At 37.2% G+C, this 17,778-nt stretch overlaps 1 protein-coding gene and 1 long non-coding RNA gene across 2 annotated transcripts in view; both read right to left on the bottom strand.

Moving 5' to 3' along the window:
* LOC110831322 (uncharacterized) overlaps nucleotides 1-10,641 on the bottom strand; it is a 29,034-nt gene extending 18,393 nt beyond the window's left edge. Inside the window, exon 1 of the mRNA XM_022067196.2 lies at nucleotides 10,460-10,641. Within this exon, the coding sequence (XP_021922888.2) occupies nucleotides 10,460-10,479 (20 nt within the window). The 5' untranslated portion in view covers nucleotides 10,480-10,641. The remainder of the gene's footprint in view (nucleotides 1-10,459) is intronic.
* A 2,362-nt stretch (nucleotides 10,642-13,003) lies between these two features.
* LOC110831339 (uncharacterized) lies at nucleotides 13,004-17,778 on the bottom strand. The gene is made up of 3 exons (XR_002543552.2): nucleotides 17,696-17,778; nucleotides 17,456-17,603; nucleotides 13,004-14,471 (listed from the first exon to the last, which is right to left on the bottom strand). It is a non-coding gene; the product is annotated as an uncharacterized LOC110831339 (long non-coding RNA).

Below are 17,778 nucleotides of genomic sequence, written 5' to 3'. Positions count from 1 at the left end.
GTCAGCAAGGATCTAGTACGACAACTGTGCTGTTTATTTTGCAATAGGCTTGTACTAGTTTACTGGTCCGTTTGGTTCAATACGAAAGATATTCGGAATACTCACTTGTACCCTTCATGGCCGGATGTTTATGGAACAGTGCATAGAAAATGACGGGATGGTGAAAGTTGATAAGATTGTAGTAGTCATTTTTGCTGCCTGGCAACTTTGTTTCTCAGTTTTATTTGCAGCATCTTTCAGATGCATCTCCACAGCACCAAAACACATTAACTCATGACAGTGCGTTAGGTTCTTGAAAGTGGCTACAACTAACAAAGAATTACCGCATCATAGAATCTGTCTGTAAGAATTTGCTTTATCCTGTATAGGCCTGTGTATTCCACGGTTAAGTCCCGCAACATCTGCCTCTGGGAATCTGTTAGTGTTTTATCGCGTCAGGAACCACATTTTTACGTCGGCAATAAAATACACGTTCTGAAATGAGATAAAGTGTTCCCTTTCCGAAAATATAAAGCCTGCGACGCGGTTGTTTGAGTTTGCGCTAATCACCTAGCAGCAATCTTAAGTCGTGTTTGGTCCAAGTGGGACTAGCTCATAGTAGGACACCGGGACTGCGCAACTTGTGGCTACAAGTACAATAATACAAGAATGGGCTCCGATATTCGCCGTAGGCAGGGTTCGAGCCTTCTGCGTGAGATCGAGCGTGCCTTATACGGTGTTGTCAAATTATGAGCATTCTACGTCTAAATAAAAATAGTAAAAGAGAGCATAATGTGGCAAGTTAAATGAAAAGGCAGTCCTCAGAAAACACGGAAGAGAAATCACGCATTTGCATATATTATGTAAAACTTTCTAGCTCATTAAGCGTTTAGTTGTAATGTCACTTGTTTAGAACAAATAATCTACAATGACATGAATGCAGACTTGCGTGGTTTTGTACAAATATCACGTATTTATAATTTGTTTGTAATTCTGTCAAGTGAACCTGTAAAATCAAAACAAGGCTAAGTACTATCTTCTGGGTTGTTGCGCCGTGTAGCCTTATAGAAGTTTACCGACGTTTCAGGGGTCCTTGCTGCTTCCAATATCAGAGCGATCGAGTCGGTAAACTTCTACCAGACTACGCGGCGCAACAACCTAGAAGACAGACATCTTCATATTCACCACCGTGAAAACCTCAAATCCTGTTAGCCTAAGTACTAAGGGGGGAAAAAATGTTAATCCATTATATTCAAGGGAAACAAGTTTGAGAACATGTGCACACAGAAAGGTCTGCAGGATAAGTACGTCACGTTATAAAAACGAAGGCTGTAGCTTCGCTAAGCAACACCCATCAATTTACAAGAATGAATATCTTGTCTGTGCATATGTTTGTACTATGGCTACATTCACTGTGCAACTCAGCCAACCCCCATAATTTATACCTTCCTTCTCATATCACACTCATAACTTACCACTAATCTATTTTCGCCTGGCTCTGATGACTTAAGGGCCGCGCTGAGAACTGTGTGTGATCATGGAGACAGCAATTCTGAACGAAATGAAATCGCTCTAGACTTAGTTCTCTGCTAGGAGTGACTATTTAGCGATGTCTAAAATACCTGTTTTGTTATTTTTTCGAAACTTAAACTGGTTACCCCTTTGTCAATGCTTACAGTTCTGATAATTATAGTATGAAGAGATTTTACAAATCCCGCACTTACGTTTAAAAACAAACAAAAATGGAAGTTATAAATAAATTATAAACTTAACATCAAACTTTCATCAGAATTTCTGCTGCGATTAGGTTTTATATACATAGTCTGTTAACTGCGTGTTTTTCGTTTCACGCTTTTATAAATTTCGGTAAACGAAATATTTCACACAGGTTGACTGTAACACTTCATTAGTAGCCCGCATGAGACCAATAAGTAAATTATATATTACGCGGTCTTTATGTTGTTACATTACATTAGAAAACAAAGCCTGGAAAGACACTCTTAACATTTTATTGAGCCCTTGAATTATTAGATACAACCGGAATGTGCTTCCTTGCAGCTATGGCTTGATGCATATTAAATGTTAACATGTGCAGTGATGGCCTATACACATTATTTGATTTGTTTTTACACAGTGAGCTGCCGAGTGGTTAACATTCCTGTTTCGTATTTGTGGTATCTCGGATTCAAATCCTGACCTGCAGATTACATATCCCAAGAGTTTCCATTATTCTCCTTAGTCACTTCAGGAAAATTCCGGAACAGGACCATAAATTTCTTTCACGTTCTTTTCATTCATTAATCTTTTTGTTTTCAGTGATGTACAGTCTAAGTCACTGATAGTGGCGTTAAATAAATATAAGTGTTGATATTTACAATTATGAAATTCCAAGTGAAATGGTGTGGAAATTACATACAGAACAAAATTGCAAGACAAAGACAGCTGTATGTCCTTCAAAATGCGACGAAGTTTGGATATTCGGAAACGACAGCAGCTCATCGCAAGTACGTTAAATATCAAAATTTGTTAATATTTGCTGCCATTCAGGTCAGAATCTTCTATCTCCCGCCTCAGCTCTAGAAAATATAAAGATGAAAGACATAATTGTATGAAGTTTAAAACTGTAATTTTATCTTTTGTTTCACATGGTTATGAAGATTGGTTGCTCACATTTAGAGAATAACAATGATTAAACGTGTACGAGAGCACGCGATTCGACAAAGCTGTCAGCATACCGGCATTATATGACTTAATATCGAGGATAACATTTGGACTTCAGAGAGAGGAAGTAATTGGAGGCTGTAGAAAATGCATAATAAGGCACTTTATAAATCAGTAAGAATGAGATGATCAAAGCAATTAGCACGAATGGAGAGATTAGAAATGTATACAGAATTTTTGGCGGAATCAATTGAGTATGACATTTATTCAACTGGCTGAGTAGGCCTATGGAGTCTAGTAACGCCAAAATTTTGTGGTGAGAGCGGTAATTAACCTTGATTCCGTAGGACTCAGGCCGGTGGAATTAACGTTTGCACGTGTGTTCATATTGTAGTTGACTGTTTCTGTTCGCGCGTATGCTTCTAAGCTGGGTCGTTCGGTACGTTCTGTTGTAGCATGGTATCCGTCGTGAGAATGGTTGCATATTTTTGGACATATAAAGCTAAACATGTGAAGTTGAGTAACTGGAATTGGCACAACCTGATGGTCTTAAGCAGCACAAGTTCTGCCTTCAGGGTTTACTGCTGCGAGAATACCGGTACTGTATCTTTTATTATTTTTTCTCCACTTTCGATTTGACCTCGATTGGAAAGGGCTCCAGCTCTAAGCTGTGTCTCTCTCTGCAAGTGTAGCCCTCTCTTTCTATTAAGGTGGTAATACAAATGCAGAACAAATTTCAGGTGTAACTTGAGACAGGGTTACACGTAGCACTACCATGTAAATTATCGTCAATCTAATGTAACACGTAATTAAATTCCGTGGATCAGAGTCCTTCATGGGATGCTAATAATTATAATCGCTTATCTGAACAAGAACTTCTCCGCCTTTTATAGAACCAAAAGTTTCATTACTGTGCTTACTACTGGGCCCTTCTCTGAACCAGTTTAATGGAGTTCACTCACACACATCCTATTAATTAAAGATCTCTATTAAAATTATCCCTCTAATTTTCATTGTCATTGTTTTCCGACTATAATATTTGTGAACTTTTAATTTCATTCAGAAGTAAAGAGCGAGAATGTTTTAATCAGCTTCTCAGTTCTAACTCTGCTCTCTCTGGTCAGTTGACATTAACAGTTTTGTTTGGTTACAGCACAAATATCTCCACAACAATTCTTGGTGTTCGCAGGTCAAAACAAATTATCAGGGATAATTAATTGTGCCACATTTTATAATATAATTCTTCTCGGGCTACCAGCCGTGTAAGGTGGTTTAATGATGAAAACACCCACTTGTTTTCTCAATTAAGCCACCTTACACGGCTGATAGCCCGAGAAGAATTCGTTATACTTAGTGGCCGTGAAATCTTCAGATCATACATGTGCCACATTTTTTTTCGATCTAGTTAGGATCATACTTGAAAGGCAGCTTAGCTCTTATCAGAGTGAAAAACGTTCGATCCTGGTACATTCAGAACTTTCCTGGGAATCATAAACCCCTCAGTTACAACGACGGTAGCAGTTTCAAGCTAACTTTTTCGTTTCTGGGACAAAATGTCTGCCTCCAGATCTTTGTCAATGCCGTTTCGGTAGCTTTCAGATGTAACAATGTTTTATCTTAGAGCGAGTTCCACAAACAAGCGAATTAGCTGAAAAACATCCACTCCACTGCCGTCTGAAATGTAAACTTGTCGCTTGGAAACCGGTATATTTCCTCAACAACATGACCTTGTTATGAACACTGTTTCACTTAATTGACTCCTAGCACTACATATTTTCATATTATTATTCTCATTCCTAATTATACTTTTACACCTATTAATACTGCTCACACAAGCAACATCTGTAATATTACAACAGTGTGTTCTTCCTAATGTAGTAGAACGTAGCAAAACTATCCCGAAAGCGTATTCCGTTGCTAGAAGAGTTGGAACTTATGAGATGAAAGATGTCACTCAAGTACATTTATCGCCTGATCTTACAGATAAACTGACTGGAGTTAAAGACAGATTGTCAGTAAGTAAACAAGTAAAAATAGTATTATATAAAAAAGAAACAAAATATACGAATTCATAGGAGCGTACCAAATTAAAATTTGAAATAAGTTTGTGGCTTTGAAAAACTTGGATGAAAAGGGGGAGTCTTAGAAAAAATACCAACATGAAGTCAAAGCAGTGTAGGTTATTAGAAATGGGATCAGAATAAACCTCCAATAGGCCACGACTACCTCCTTGATTTGCCGCTGCCATAGCGTCAACATTCGAAATATGCAGCGGATTTAAGCACTTTTAATTTAGATGACACAAAAATTAAACTAAATATGTCTCAATAGAGCTCTTAGAAACCATCACAATTAACACAATTTCACACTGTACATACAAACCACTCAAGATAATTTTGTTTAGTCTTATTCCATGATCTGTAGTCGAAACATCGTCAATAAATAGCCTAAGAATTTGTCAGTATACCAATCATAAATGAACATCTCTATCAGCAAACGTGAGGTAAATTTTGAATTTAAAAACGTCAATATTTGGTTTGTTGATAAATCTGGCACATGAACATCTTAGAATATGCTATTCATTCATTCGTATGTCTATCCTTAAATTACAAGTATTACTTCTGCTGCTGCTGCTGTTACTGCAACAACCTGCATTTCTGTTTCTGCTACTACTGGGGTATCACAAGACGAACATTCTGATAACTTCATTTCCGGAAAGTTAAGTCAAAACCAGGATGCGCCTATTCTGGATAAAATACGCCTCCAGACCATCTCTATATTTTGGTACATCGAGCGTCGAGCCTGAGTGGTTATCAGTCTGACTTCGTATTACAAATTTCTAGTATGTCGGGGCTAATAAAAGACGACAGATATTAAGTCTACTGTTAATTACACTTTGAATTGATTTTGTTTCTGCGTCAGGTGAACGCACCGGTCCATCCTCTCAAATGCTTTTCACCCGAAACTGCGTGATGATATTCGATTAGATTTGATGCTGAGGGCTTATGCTATTTAGGTTTTGAGCGAGTTTAGTTTGGTTTTATTTCGTTCAAACATAGCCCCTACTATACGTGGCGCTTAAAACAGATTTTATCGATTTCCTCAAAAATTGTTCGTCACAAACAAAATATGCATGTGTTACAAAATATGTTTCTTCTGAAAAATGTGTGTTTCATTGGAGTGCTGCTATCGACTTTTACCCTGTTTCGGCAGGAATCAGTCTAGATGCCACAATGTTACATCATTTATTTACCCATTTATTTGGTGACGTGAAGAGAACATGGCTGTCTTCTGGGTTGTAGCACCTTGCTCCAACATCAGGGCGATAAGCATTCATCGCCCTGATGATGGAGGCAGCAAGGACCTCTGAAACGTTCGTCAACTTCTACTAGGCTACACGGCGCTACAACCCAGAAGACAGCAATCTTCGTACTTCGTGACAACCTCAAATCCTACGACATGAATACAGTCTACGAAAGAGCGAAACATAAGTTATTTTCTTTCATGTCGTCACATAAAAAACTTGTTTTCCTTTTTCGGTTTAATTGTTTCACCCGTCCCGTCACAGGCGAACACGGGTTTAGGCCGGGAACCAGTACCCCATCTTCACGTAATTTTCTTACGTGGCGTGTGTGCCGTGAATGTGGGTGTCGGTTTTTGATGTATTAACATTTACAAGCAAAGTGGTAACTAATTTAACAATTTAGCTCCACTTTCAGTAATTCAACATTTTGCGCACACTACGTGTTTGTCGGCTTTATTTAAATCTCACAATAAAGCTTGGTCGATTATTTAAATGTTGAATAGATTAAACATTTGGTTGGTGATGCGATGTTTTCTTGGACGTAGGACTCAGGCTTTTAAATGTAATTGGCATTTAGAATAATAAAGTATGTCGTTCTGTAAATAAGGAAACTTCTCCTTTTAATGAATTATAAGGAAGGACACGTAATGGATTCAACTTACTTAGAATAGGGACCGGCAGCAAGCTCTTGTGAAAGCGGTAATGAACCTTCAGGTTCAGATCTAAAAGTTCTTGACGATGGTGATGAGTCATTTGAATAAAAATTTTCTTGGATATTATCCATCGTCTAGTTTTATATTTATAGTTTTATATTTATATTCTACGTTTTATATTTTATTTACTAGACGATGGATAATATCCAAGAAAAATTTTATTCAAATGACTTCAGGTTCAGCTTCTCATGAAGGACTCCCCTGTCTATTTTTTAGTTACTTAGTTAATTAATAAAACCGTTTCGTACCAATGACATATTTGTGAAAGCAGCTACAGGAGAAGGATTTATGAATTGTGGTTATTCTGCGCAGAATATGGAGGCAGTAGGTTCCTCCGAAACGTTGGTAACCGCCTACAAATCTACACGGGGTCATAATCCATAAGATAATTATACAAATTTTCATTGCCGTTGAAATTTATAATCTCATAATGCAGATTATTTTCGCTTGAAGTACAAGCACTTTTTCTAAAGAAATTTCAGAATTCTCACGAGCTTTTAATAGCATCAAAACTACGCGTTACAAACAAATCGTGGGACATATTGCCTGTATTGTATAGGTAATTACAATATGATTTAATGTCGTTTTAGAACCATAATAAGCAACGTATTCTTGTAGAAAAGTCATTAGTAGAATTATTATATTTCGACGTGTTAGTAATGTGATGACTAGTTGGATAAATTATAAATGAATTGTAAGTTCGTATTTTGTATTGTCCATACACGAACCACCAAATTAAGTCATTGCACAAGAAATTTATATAATTTTGTCTAATTGTCGACAACAGATAACTGGTAACTAATTATAAAACATGTTATCATTACAGCATAATAAATCGTTCGGGATAATTATACTCTTCAGAAAATGGGCAGTCATATTTATTTCTTAGGCGCAAATTCAGACATTATACATTTGTATTTCGCAAATTCAAAATATTTGGCATATAATATGTGCTAATGAACTGACATTCTACCGCAAAGTGAGTCGCTATTCTAGAAACAGGAGTATGGACTAATCATTGGATGGAAGCTTTTAAAGAGACTACGATAAAACGATAGCATTGAAAAATATTAAGGTACAAGCAATAAACTAGGTGGCTTTTTGTGGATTCGGGGTACCGTCAAGATTTAGGTAATACGTCCTCTGAAACCTTGGTAACCATCTACATCACTATAATTCGAGGAAATGGCTTGTAAATGTAACCCTTTCAAGTTAAAAATGAAGAGTGTTACCAGACGAATATTTAAAAACAAAATGAGCATCGTGTTCTCGAGAACACGTGGAAATTTTTACAAATAAAGGCAACATGTCTCTCTCACATAGGACGTTTAAGGTTTGTTCAGAATATGTTTGATTCCAGACTTTTTTGGACACACTCCACAAAGAAACATCACTTAATAGTTGTGTGTGATAAGCAGTGGGGGTATATTATTGAAGTGATAATTCTTTTATTTATTAGATCGGGAATTTCTGATACGGGCTAAACTGAATGACTTTTCATGCTTTGAATCAGGTTTTTAGACCAAGGCCCTCGCTGCGCTTACAAAGTAACCGCTGATGAAATATTCAAGCCACAATATAATCGTAACACAGTCTTGTCAAAACACAAGACAGCCTGCTTCAGGTGCTAAATTCAAATAAGAGGTGCGCCACGCTTACTATGTAGGAAGCAAAACTCACTAGGAATGAAAGCGATACAAAACTTGCAATGCGGAAGACCTTGGAAATCTATGACGTGTGGTCTGAAGAGGTTTTACTCTGCTGAAGTTGAATTTTTCTGCATAAATCCAGCTAGTTTATTGTCGGACACAATGCAATAAATGATGAAACTGGCAGGATATTCTTTATACGCCACCTTACAGACAATCAGTGCAAGTGAGCGAATTTATCTTCCTGTCAGCAACTAAGAATGTCAAGTACACTAGTTCATAAAATAAGTAAACGTATTACTATTGTTGTTGTCGTTGACTGGGATCATTGGTATGCTATAATATAATTCATGCAGTCTCCCAAGAGATTTTTCTTTTTAGATTTCAGGGCAAAATTTGCATTACCAATTCCCATGTTCTGGTGTGTTTTACAAGCCCCATCCATCTCAGTTTCGTTGATTATGTCATCCTTAGATACTATTATTTGGAGAACTCCCCAGACAAAAATAAGGATCAGAAACCTGGAATGCTGAGCAATGATGTTCATTAACCAGTGAAAAAGAAATATGCAGGCCCTAAAGGGGCCTGTATATTTTTTTATTTCTGACCATCTATACCTGAACTGTAATTCCTAATGATAAATAATATTTTGTTATTTACATGTAAGGCACATGGATGAACGCCGCAGGATTTTACCAAATAATTTCTTTAAGACAAAACATGTATATAGAAAACATAACATTTTAATTCACAAGCGTAAGTGGCATCTGTGTAAGGAATGTTATTCTGGACATCTCCACTCCCCATACGTCTTCATGATACTGTTCAATGGCCTACGGTATATTACAATAAGCGACCGTAGCGTCATATGCTGCTAATCTTCATTAATAGTTCTGGTAAATACCTGCTCCAGGTACACTATTCCATAACTAGCAAAGGGCCTTATGTTACTTAATCGATACCATGTTCCGGAAGGGAATACAAGAACCAATTATAATTTTCAGGAAATTAGGAACCAATTTTAAATCTAAACAGCGAATGAATGCAGCAGTTACTCGGATAGACTGCAGATAAGTTGTGCAGAGCTGTTCGTGTTTCATACCTTATGCGTTTCGACTTAGACATTCCACAAGAGCATAAAACCACGAAAATTCGCCGTTACAACAGAATTTTAATTATCAATATTCAAATTCCATTGCCCTATATTTCTTACAATGTACAATGAGGTGAAATAAGATACTGCATTTTTCCCCTTTGAAGTCGAAGTTAGCCCGCCCAGTATTTAAGAAAACACTACACACCTCGTTACAGCGTTCAACTGGTTAATGCTGTTTTAGAAAATAATCCCTGTTTTATCTGAGAGCATTACATAATGCAGAGCTTGGCATTAAATCAGCTGACACGTCGCGTTACCAGTAGGTTTTAATGGTTTAATAGTTTAAAAAGTACTGAATTTCAGCATAATTTCATACTCTCATTCATAATGATATTCCTCCGGTTTTCTAAGCTTATCTGCAGGACGTAGGACTGGTTAAGCAACCAAATAGACGTTTAATCTAACAGTCTAATCAAATCTCAACAATAAAAGCAATTGTCATTTCCCATTCACATGAAGTTGTGCTTCATTACGTGAAATTTATATTATTATTATTGATACTTTTTGTTAAAGAATGTTTTATTATTATAGCCAAACCCCGCCTTATACAAATCTTAATTGTATACTTTTTTAAAAAAACTTGGTTTTTGTGACTGTTTGTAATAGATTCTTCAGTTCTACAAGCTACTTGGCGGGAATTCAAATTATATTAATAAATGTAAATTAAGGCGTTGCATCTGACAGCAGAATTCGATTTTTGTTTGATTAATGTTACATGTTAATGTTTCATGAAAGTTCAAACTTCGTAAACTATGAAGGTAGCATAAATAAAATACTTCATATATGACTTTCGGTACAATAACTGTAGAAGCAAATTCTCCAAATATAAATAGCTTTCATGTTCGGATAATCACACCAGACAAAAGACCATAAAAGCTAAGTCTTCTTTAAGACATCTGATTCACGCAACAATGTATTATTCCTTTGTATGGAAGTTTTTCATAGCCACAACTTATTACTACTTTTTATACATTATAGCAGTTGATGGTCAACTCACGTGATCACAAATCGCCGCATCGTTGTTCTAAACCTTCAGTCCTTTATTTAGAAAGAAAAATACACAGTGATTTCTATCTACGGGGATGCTAATTCTCTGCATAAAGTGATATACAATTAATTTGAACACTGTTGTTGAAGACTAGGTATATGTTTGAACTGGAAGGGCGCCGGGCGTTGTGCGACTGTTTTATACACACGTGACGTCACAATTAGTCTCCCTACCTTAACTGGAACCCCCTACCCCTGACTCCTTTCTTCCTCCTACTCCTTGCTTAAGTCTCAAAGAGAAATCTGTTTTGTGTGTCGGATTTTGAATCAGATTCAAAGCTGAATGTGCGATTCCAGCGATAATACGACTCCGACGAGCGATGAGAGTTCCACATGCTTTAGCAGAAAAAACAGAAGAGGAAAAACTTCCGTTCGAGATGGTTAAATCAAAGCAGGGTAGCCAACATTGTTATCCACGAAAAATAATACTAGAAACACTAGGCCCATATTATCGCACGGAGGGACTTCTGCTGATGTGCAGTTGTTTAAAAGTTGACGTCGCCTTCTTAACTCGTCATTCAGAGGGCCTGTCACATAACAATTAAGCGACCGATTCCTGGGTTATTTAACGACGCGTTTTTCTCCGTACACTCTAGAGCTTGAAATGGGAGTATGACTGCAATTGAAGCGATGGTGGTCTATTTGAGGCACTTCCCCAGAATTTACCTCAACGTCCTGAGGAAAACTTCGAAAACAAAGGTCGGGATAGCAAGTTTACTTTTCAGTCAGATACTGAATCATCTTAAGTTTGCATGAGTTTCCTAAGTTCTCGAGGATGTGTCTTAATGTAGGTCGCAACCACTTCCTCTCATATCCTTCCAAAATTCGATGTCTTCTTGGTAAGATTTTTTGTGTTCGTGGTGACAAGGGCGAAGATTTCTGTCCAATTGGATGTTGCGCCGTGTAGTAAGGTAGAGGTGACTACTGGAGATGATACACGGATCACAGAGAGAGGTCGTAATAAAAGTAAAAGTTCGTAATTAGTGTTACTAAGGTGATAAGTCAAAGGACGATGAGGTGATTGGAGCATCTAGGGGGAATGTAAACTCCGTGTACAAATTCACTCGGAAAAAACAAAAAAATTGAAGACCTAGACTTAGACGGAATGATAATTTTAAACAGTTCTTAATATAGTTTTAGAGTGTAGAGTGGATTTATCTGGCTCAGGATGGGGTCCACTGGTATATTCCTTGGAATAGAGTAACAAACGGTTTTGTTCCATAAAAGATGTGTAATTTCTTGACAATCTGTCAAACTACAAGCTTATAACGAATGACTGCTTTCATCGAGATATGATTTAAACTCAATTGAGTGTTTTAGGATAAAGTTAAACTGTTATAATACGTTAACAGAAGCCGAAGGTAATATGTAACTGAGGCCTATCTTAATACGACTATTTCGGGATCCCTTCTTCAAAATGTTCGCATATAAAGTCGGATCACAAACGCTGTGTATGTAGGAAAAAAAATCGGCCAATTAGAATTTATGTCCTTGGTTGCTGTGTTATCTTGTGAGTCTTGTAGATGACTAACCCCCTGCCGTGGAGAAAGTATCATCGCCGCTCACTTGACAGCAATGCGATGAAAAATTACGTCTTTTTTATTTTAGGAGTTGAGTTAGCTTCATAACCAAGTATGGCTTGAAAAAATCACATAAAATAACTAGACCCAAGCGTTGGAAATTACCTAGATGTATCACGTCAGAAATTTTTCTCTGATACTTTCTTATCCAAATGCATTCCCTGCGACTTGAAATATCTTTAGGGTATATTTTGATTAGTTAAAATTCTTTACTAAAGTAGCTATTATAAATAAATGGTTTCGATACAGAAATTGCCCTTTTCAGAACTTTTAAAGATATTATTTACTTCACATTCCTTTATTAATTAATTAATTTAGTTCTCATGTCTTCATAGATGCAGTAATTATAAATGTATTGTTGAAATTCAGCGGAGAATGATTTCTTTGAACATTCATCCCTCTCTTCCTTTCTTTTGTAATTTTTTCTTCCCTCCTTTCCGCCTTGTTCCTTTTCCATTCTCTCTGTTTGTTCATTCTGCGTATAAACTTCTGTACAGAACAGCAGTAACACTTATCGGCCACGCCATCACAGTACCTTTAAGACTTAAAAAATGCAATTTTGCTTTCTTTAGAATTGTTTGCTCCTTGTAATTGGCCTTGCAGAACAGCTCAGCAGATTTTATATATAAACTCCAGCAAGAGCTATTGCACTATCCCAGTCTAACGCAAAGTAGCAATCAAAAGTAATACATCTGAATCCTTAATTTTTATATGACTACATACACTACGAGGTAAAAATACCATCGTGAAATCGCAAGGACACGAAGAAGAGAACAATTGTTGTTATTCACTTCCCATAGCATAGAACATCAAAACGTATGTGATTAAACTTAGAAGACCTACAAGTCTCAGTACACGCTATAGTCTGCTATTCAAACGGAGTCGTTAATTAGTCTCGTTGAAGACTCATCAGCACCTGGTTCCCAGACTACATCACTTTATGTTCTATGAGAGTGACAGAACCATTAAAATAATACGTAAAAATAAAGTTGTTATATATGTTAATTTTTCGGTTGTTAGACATCCGACGGAAAGATAAGAGATTCAAGAGAGTACTGAAGCAAGAATTCTCTAAATGATTTAGGGACATTACTTTAAAATAGGCCATGTTTCTATTCTTCTTCTTTTTTCACATTAAGTCATACTAACTCTCAATGTTACATGCCTTAGACACCTGATATTAGTCGCTGAATAAACCAAGAATCAATACACGCCTGTATAACTACTGCTGTGACGTTGTTTTGAATCATAATAATGTTACCGAATATTCAGGTCACCCCGTGAAACACAAGCCACGTGCATTTAATGCCGGTTTTGCGTGACTTGATTCCAAAGTTAGAATCGGACTAGTTCTGCTATGAAGAAAACATCATTGATGAAAGACAATCGGATTACACGCCGCGTCAAGTGGCTGAATGATGGATAAATCATACCTTCTGCCAACGTTTCGAGAACAATCTCTGCTCTCATCCTCAGGGCTGCTGCGTGACAAACATGATCCCGGCGTTACAAGGAGCACTGTGATAAAGATTTCGATTCCAGGTCAGGGCATAAACTCATCTCTGTGTTTTCTGCAGTATGTCGTGGTCATAGTTCTTCAATGAGACGATCCAATATCCAAGGTCTCTTGGTAAATAAATAGAAAGGCTCGGGGTGTTAGAAGTACTGAGTCGGATCAGGCTACACGGCTTAAACCATGTTACTCTAAATAATTCTTGTGTTATTATCAGCTGTCAACGTTCAGTTTTCCTTACTATAAACATAATTATCAACCACCTGATTTTACTTAAATGAAAACCGTGAACCTCTCGACTGTGACTTGTACGGGAAGATTGAGAAGCCAAGCAACCCATATTAAAATATGTTTTAATAGTTGGGGTAAATGAGTAATAAACCATTTTAATTGGAAGAGTTGCAGCGAAGAGACCACTTGAGATAATTAGACGTAGATTGAATGATATATCAAAATTAATCATAAATAAATTAAGTGTGAAGTTGTTGGCTGAATTCAACATGTTAAGGATAAGATCTAGTGGCGGGCTCTTACGAAAACGGTAGGGAACCTACGGGTTCCATTAAAGCTGGGTTTTTTTAAATTAGCTGAGCGACTGAGGACGTTTCTAAAGGACTCTGTTGCATGAAGTTAATCACTTGGTTTACTGGATACTTACTCAGCTACTTTCAATAAAGATGCACTTGATATGGCGTGCCACCTCTCGACTTTCATGTTATAGATCTAGTTAACTGGAGGCCAAGAAGTTGCAATTGTCCAGTCGGTAGGCTTGTGTGAGATGCTCGTTCAACTTCGCTATTTAGGTCGATATCGCTCTCTTTGACTAATCTGTCGACACCAGCAACGTGTTGTGCTCAATCCCCAGCAACCTATCATTAAAAGGACCAATAAATAAGTGCACAGTTGCTACACGTAGCGCTTACGGGATGTCGTGTAACATGTGATTTAAATAAACACCTTTATTCTGTATATTTAATATTTCGAAGAAAGTCTGAGTTATTTTCCCGCTGTTTAAAATTCAGATCTGAGTATTTTGTCCACTAATTTGCACAGATTTTCTTGAAAATCGACATGATATGAATGGCACTTGAGACGTCTCCATCGCGATATTTGATAAACTAATATGGTGGTCATATAATGTTATGAGGCGGGGCCGAGATTATTAAATAAAAGCTTCAGGAAAATGTAAAATAACCGATAATTTTGGTTTGAAGTCATTTTGTCTTCAAGTGAAATTCTTGTGATAACATGCTAGAAACTCATTTACAAATTTTTGTTTCGGTGCCCCATGTGATTGATGAATTGACAGTTACTTAAAAAGTGGTTTCTTTCGTACTTCAGACGCATCGTTGCACTCTCTTTTCTACATACTTGGTCGTAGAAAAGAAAGTTTCAGATCGAACTTACTCAACGATAGCTTTCTTAGTGACTTGCCAACAATTTTTCCACTTGCATGCACAATTCTGCATTAGTACGTATTCATTGCGAAGGATAATCGATTCTCGCTTTTGCTTGTTGTTTCGATCAGCATGTACAACGTTTATGAAAGTATTGGAGAAACAAACAGTTATTATGGCATCCTTAATGTTTTATCATGCGAAGGACTTGAATGACGAACCAAGTTTCGTAAAAATTAATAGAATAATATGGACGTTTAACAGGAAAGCAAGTTAAAGACCAAGCACGTTCACAATGGTACGTACAATGATTCAGATCGACCGCATTGATTCAATATGAGCTCATCGAACTGATGAATGTGTGACCAGACGACATATTCAAATTCCATAAAGTAGATACTTTTTATTTAAGTTTGCGGTTGAACATAAAAGAGGCATGTTCATTACTGAAAGTTTATGAAGAGCACACAACACATCCCTTTCAGGATTTTAAGCATTGTTAGTGATTCATTTGGTTGTAGCCACTTAGTAAGTTGCTTCAGCGAAAGTGAAAGTTGGTCTAGTGCCATGGAACATGCACAAGCCATCTTTGCATGAGTGGCATAAGTCGACTTATTACGCGTTGCAATAGTTTTTCTCATAAATTACAAAAAACTTGCTTTTCTTATATTTACATAGATTACGCCTTTTTTCCCTTTCTTTTCGGACTTCAGAACATACAATGATTTTTTCCAGACACACTACACGACTACATACTTGGGAATCTATCGCCTAACATTGCGGTCGGTCTAAGACGTTTTTTTGTGGTTCGACATAATAATATCATACAACTTTCGAACACATTTGCTTCTTAATTCACTGTGTGAAGTTTATATCTCTCCCCACTAACAAACCTGGAAAGGTGTGCTCCGATAGTACAGAGTTTAAATATTTGGTTAATATAGTAACAAACAAAAATACGTTTACCAAGAAGAACAGACTAAATTCGAGGACAGAATTTTATTTCTTCGCCGTGTAGTCTATCATCAAGTGATAATGGAGCCATTAGGGACCTCTGTAAGGTTTGTAAACTTCTACCATATCCAAAAGACAGCCATCTTCGCAACAAAACGTACCACAATAAAACCAGAACCATTCCAACTCAACCCAATCTAACCGAACTTAACATAACCTAAACTAACCTAACCTAACCTAGGCCAACGTAAACCAATACATCCAAACCGAACAGAGCAAAGTCACGTAAATTTGAACGATGTTTTGAGGGGACATCGATTTGTTACAGTTGTCTGTTGACATGTTGTATATACGAGGTGCGATCGGAAGGTTTCCAGACTGCGCTGGGATCGTTGTGTTCACTCCCAGGGGAACTACTTCGAGGGTGATGGATGAATTTAATACCTGAGATAAGTGTACGGGTTTTTATACGCGCAGTCTTGAAACTTTCCGATCGCACCTCGTATTTGGTTGGTGCGTATCTTATGTAGGCACCATCAGAACTATCGACTGTGAGTGAAATCTGGGCATGTCGACATTTACTTTGTTTTACTTCGTGATTTTTATGTAGGGTTTGGAATAACGGAGCTCAGTAGTATGACAGTAAACATAACATCCAATAAAATTAATGCAATAAATTTGCATTCTGGTAAGTTTGTCCAAGGTCGACGCAGGAAATTGTATAGGCCTGTAAGTAGCATATTATAGTACCGTAATAAATTACCTCGGGGCATCTGGGTCGTATCTGGATATCTGCAGTTTCAGCTGATCATTGCAATGCAGAAAATAAAATTATATGAATCTCAAGCAACAAAAATATTGTTTGCACAAAGCTCAAGGGAAATATATTTGTGTGTAGCCTAAATCACCACGCACAAATCGCATTAACTTAGCATTCGATTCTAGGCCCGAAACTATATAGCCTGGTGCAGCTAGACGTGTTACAAAAACAAAAGACATTAGGCTTGCGTGGAATTACTAACAGGCCTGGTTCTAAAAGCCACAATTGCGCAAACATAAAAACCTACAAAAAAAATTACATAGTCATTTATTTAAAATTAAGTAGTGAACTGGTTTTAAATATTTAACGTCATTGAGTAAATGCACTCAGAATCTGACAGTCGTTCAACTGGTCACGAAATTCTATGCCTCTTACGCAACTTGAAGGGTTATTATCCTACTCGCAAGATGCAACCAGTGGACCCAATCATCAGCCAGCTGAATGCAGTCCACGTATTCACACACTTTATATCTAAGATTGACCACATTGTATTATCATTCTACCTACGCCTCTGTTCGGACTAAACTTTTGTACGCTTTTCTCATCTTCATTGCGCCTACTACACGTCTCGCCCACCGTGTTTGACAGGCTAATTATTTTAAAAATTAAAAAAAAATATAAAGGCTTCTGTCTTTCTTTCGTGATTCAGTAGTAACACTGGAACATAGCAAAATTGATTTACCGTTTGGCCGATTCCTCGCCCGCGACTCACTCCTCGCCTTGATGAAAGGGCAGCAAACACATCAGAAACGTCGGTAAACGTCTATCAGCCTACACGGCGCAAGAACCCAGAAGACAGCCATCTTCGTACTCACCGCCGTGAACACTTTCTGGAACCAAACAAAATTACAAGGTCCGCTGTATTATAAATAACTCACATAGGAAGAGAAACCCCTTGATTACAATTTATTTGGTTAATTACTTCGTATGATTTTGTCTTGCTCAAGATTTTACTTCTTTCCTAACACCTGTTGACCGTCCTCCGATCCTGCGAAAGAAACTGTT

The sequence above is a fragment of the Zootermopsis nevadensis genome, unplaced genomic scaffold, assembly GCF_977971745.1.
Source record: "Zootermopsis nevadensis isolate Lab colony 2312 unplaced genomic scaffold, Znev_1.0 Znev_ptg000020l, whole genome shotgun sequence".
Taxonomy (NCBI): Eukaryota; Metazoa; Arthropoda; class Insecta; order Blattodea; family Termopsidae; genus Zootermopsis; species Zootermopsis nevadensis.
Note: the sequence above shows the minus strand (reverse complement) of the source record. Positions and strands in the feature narration are given on the sequence as shown.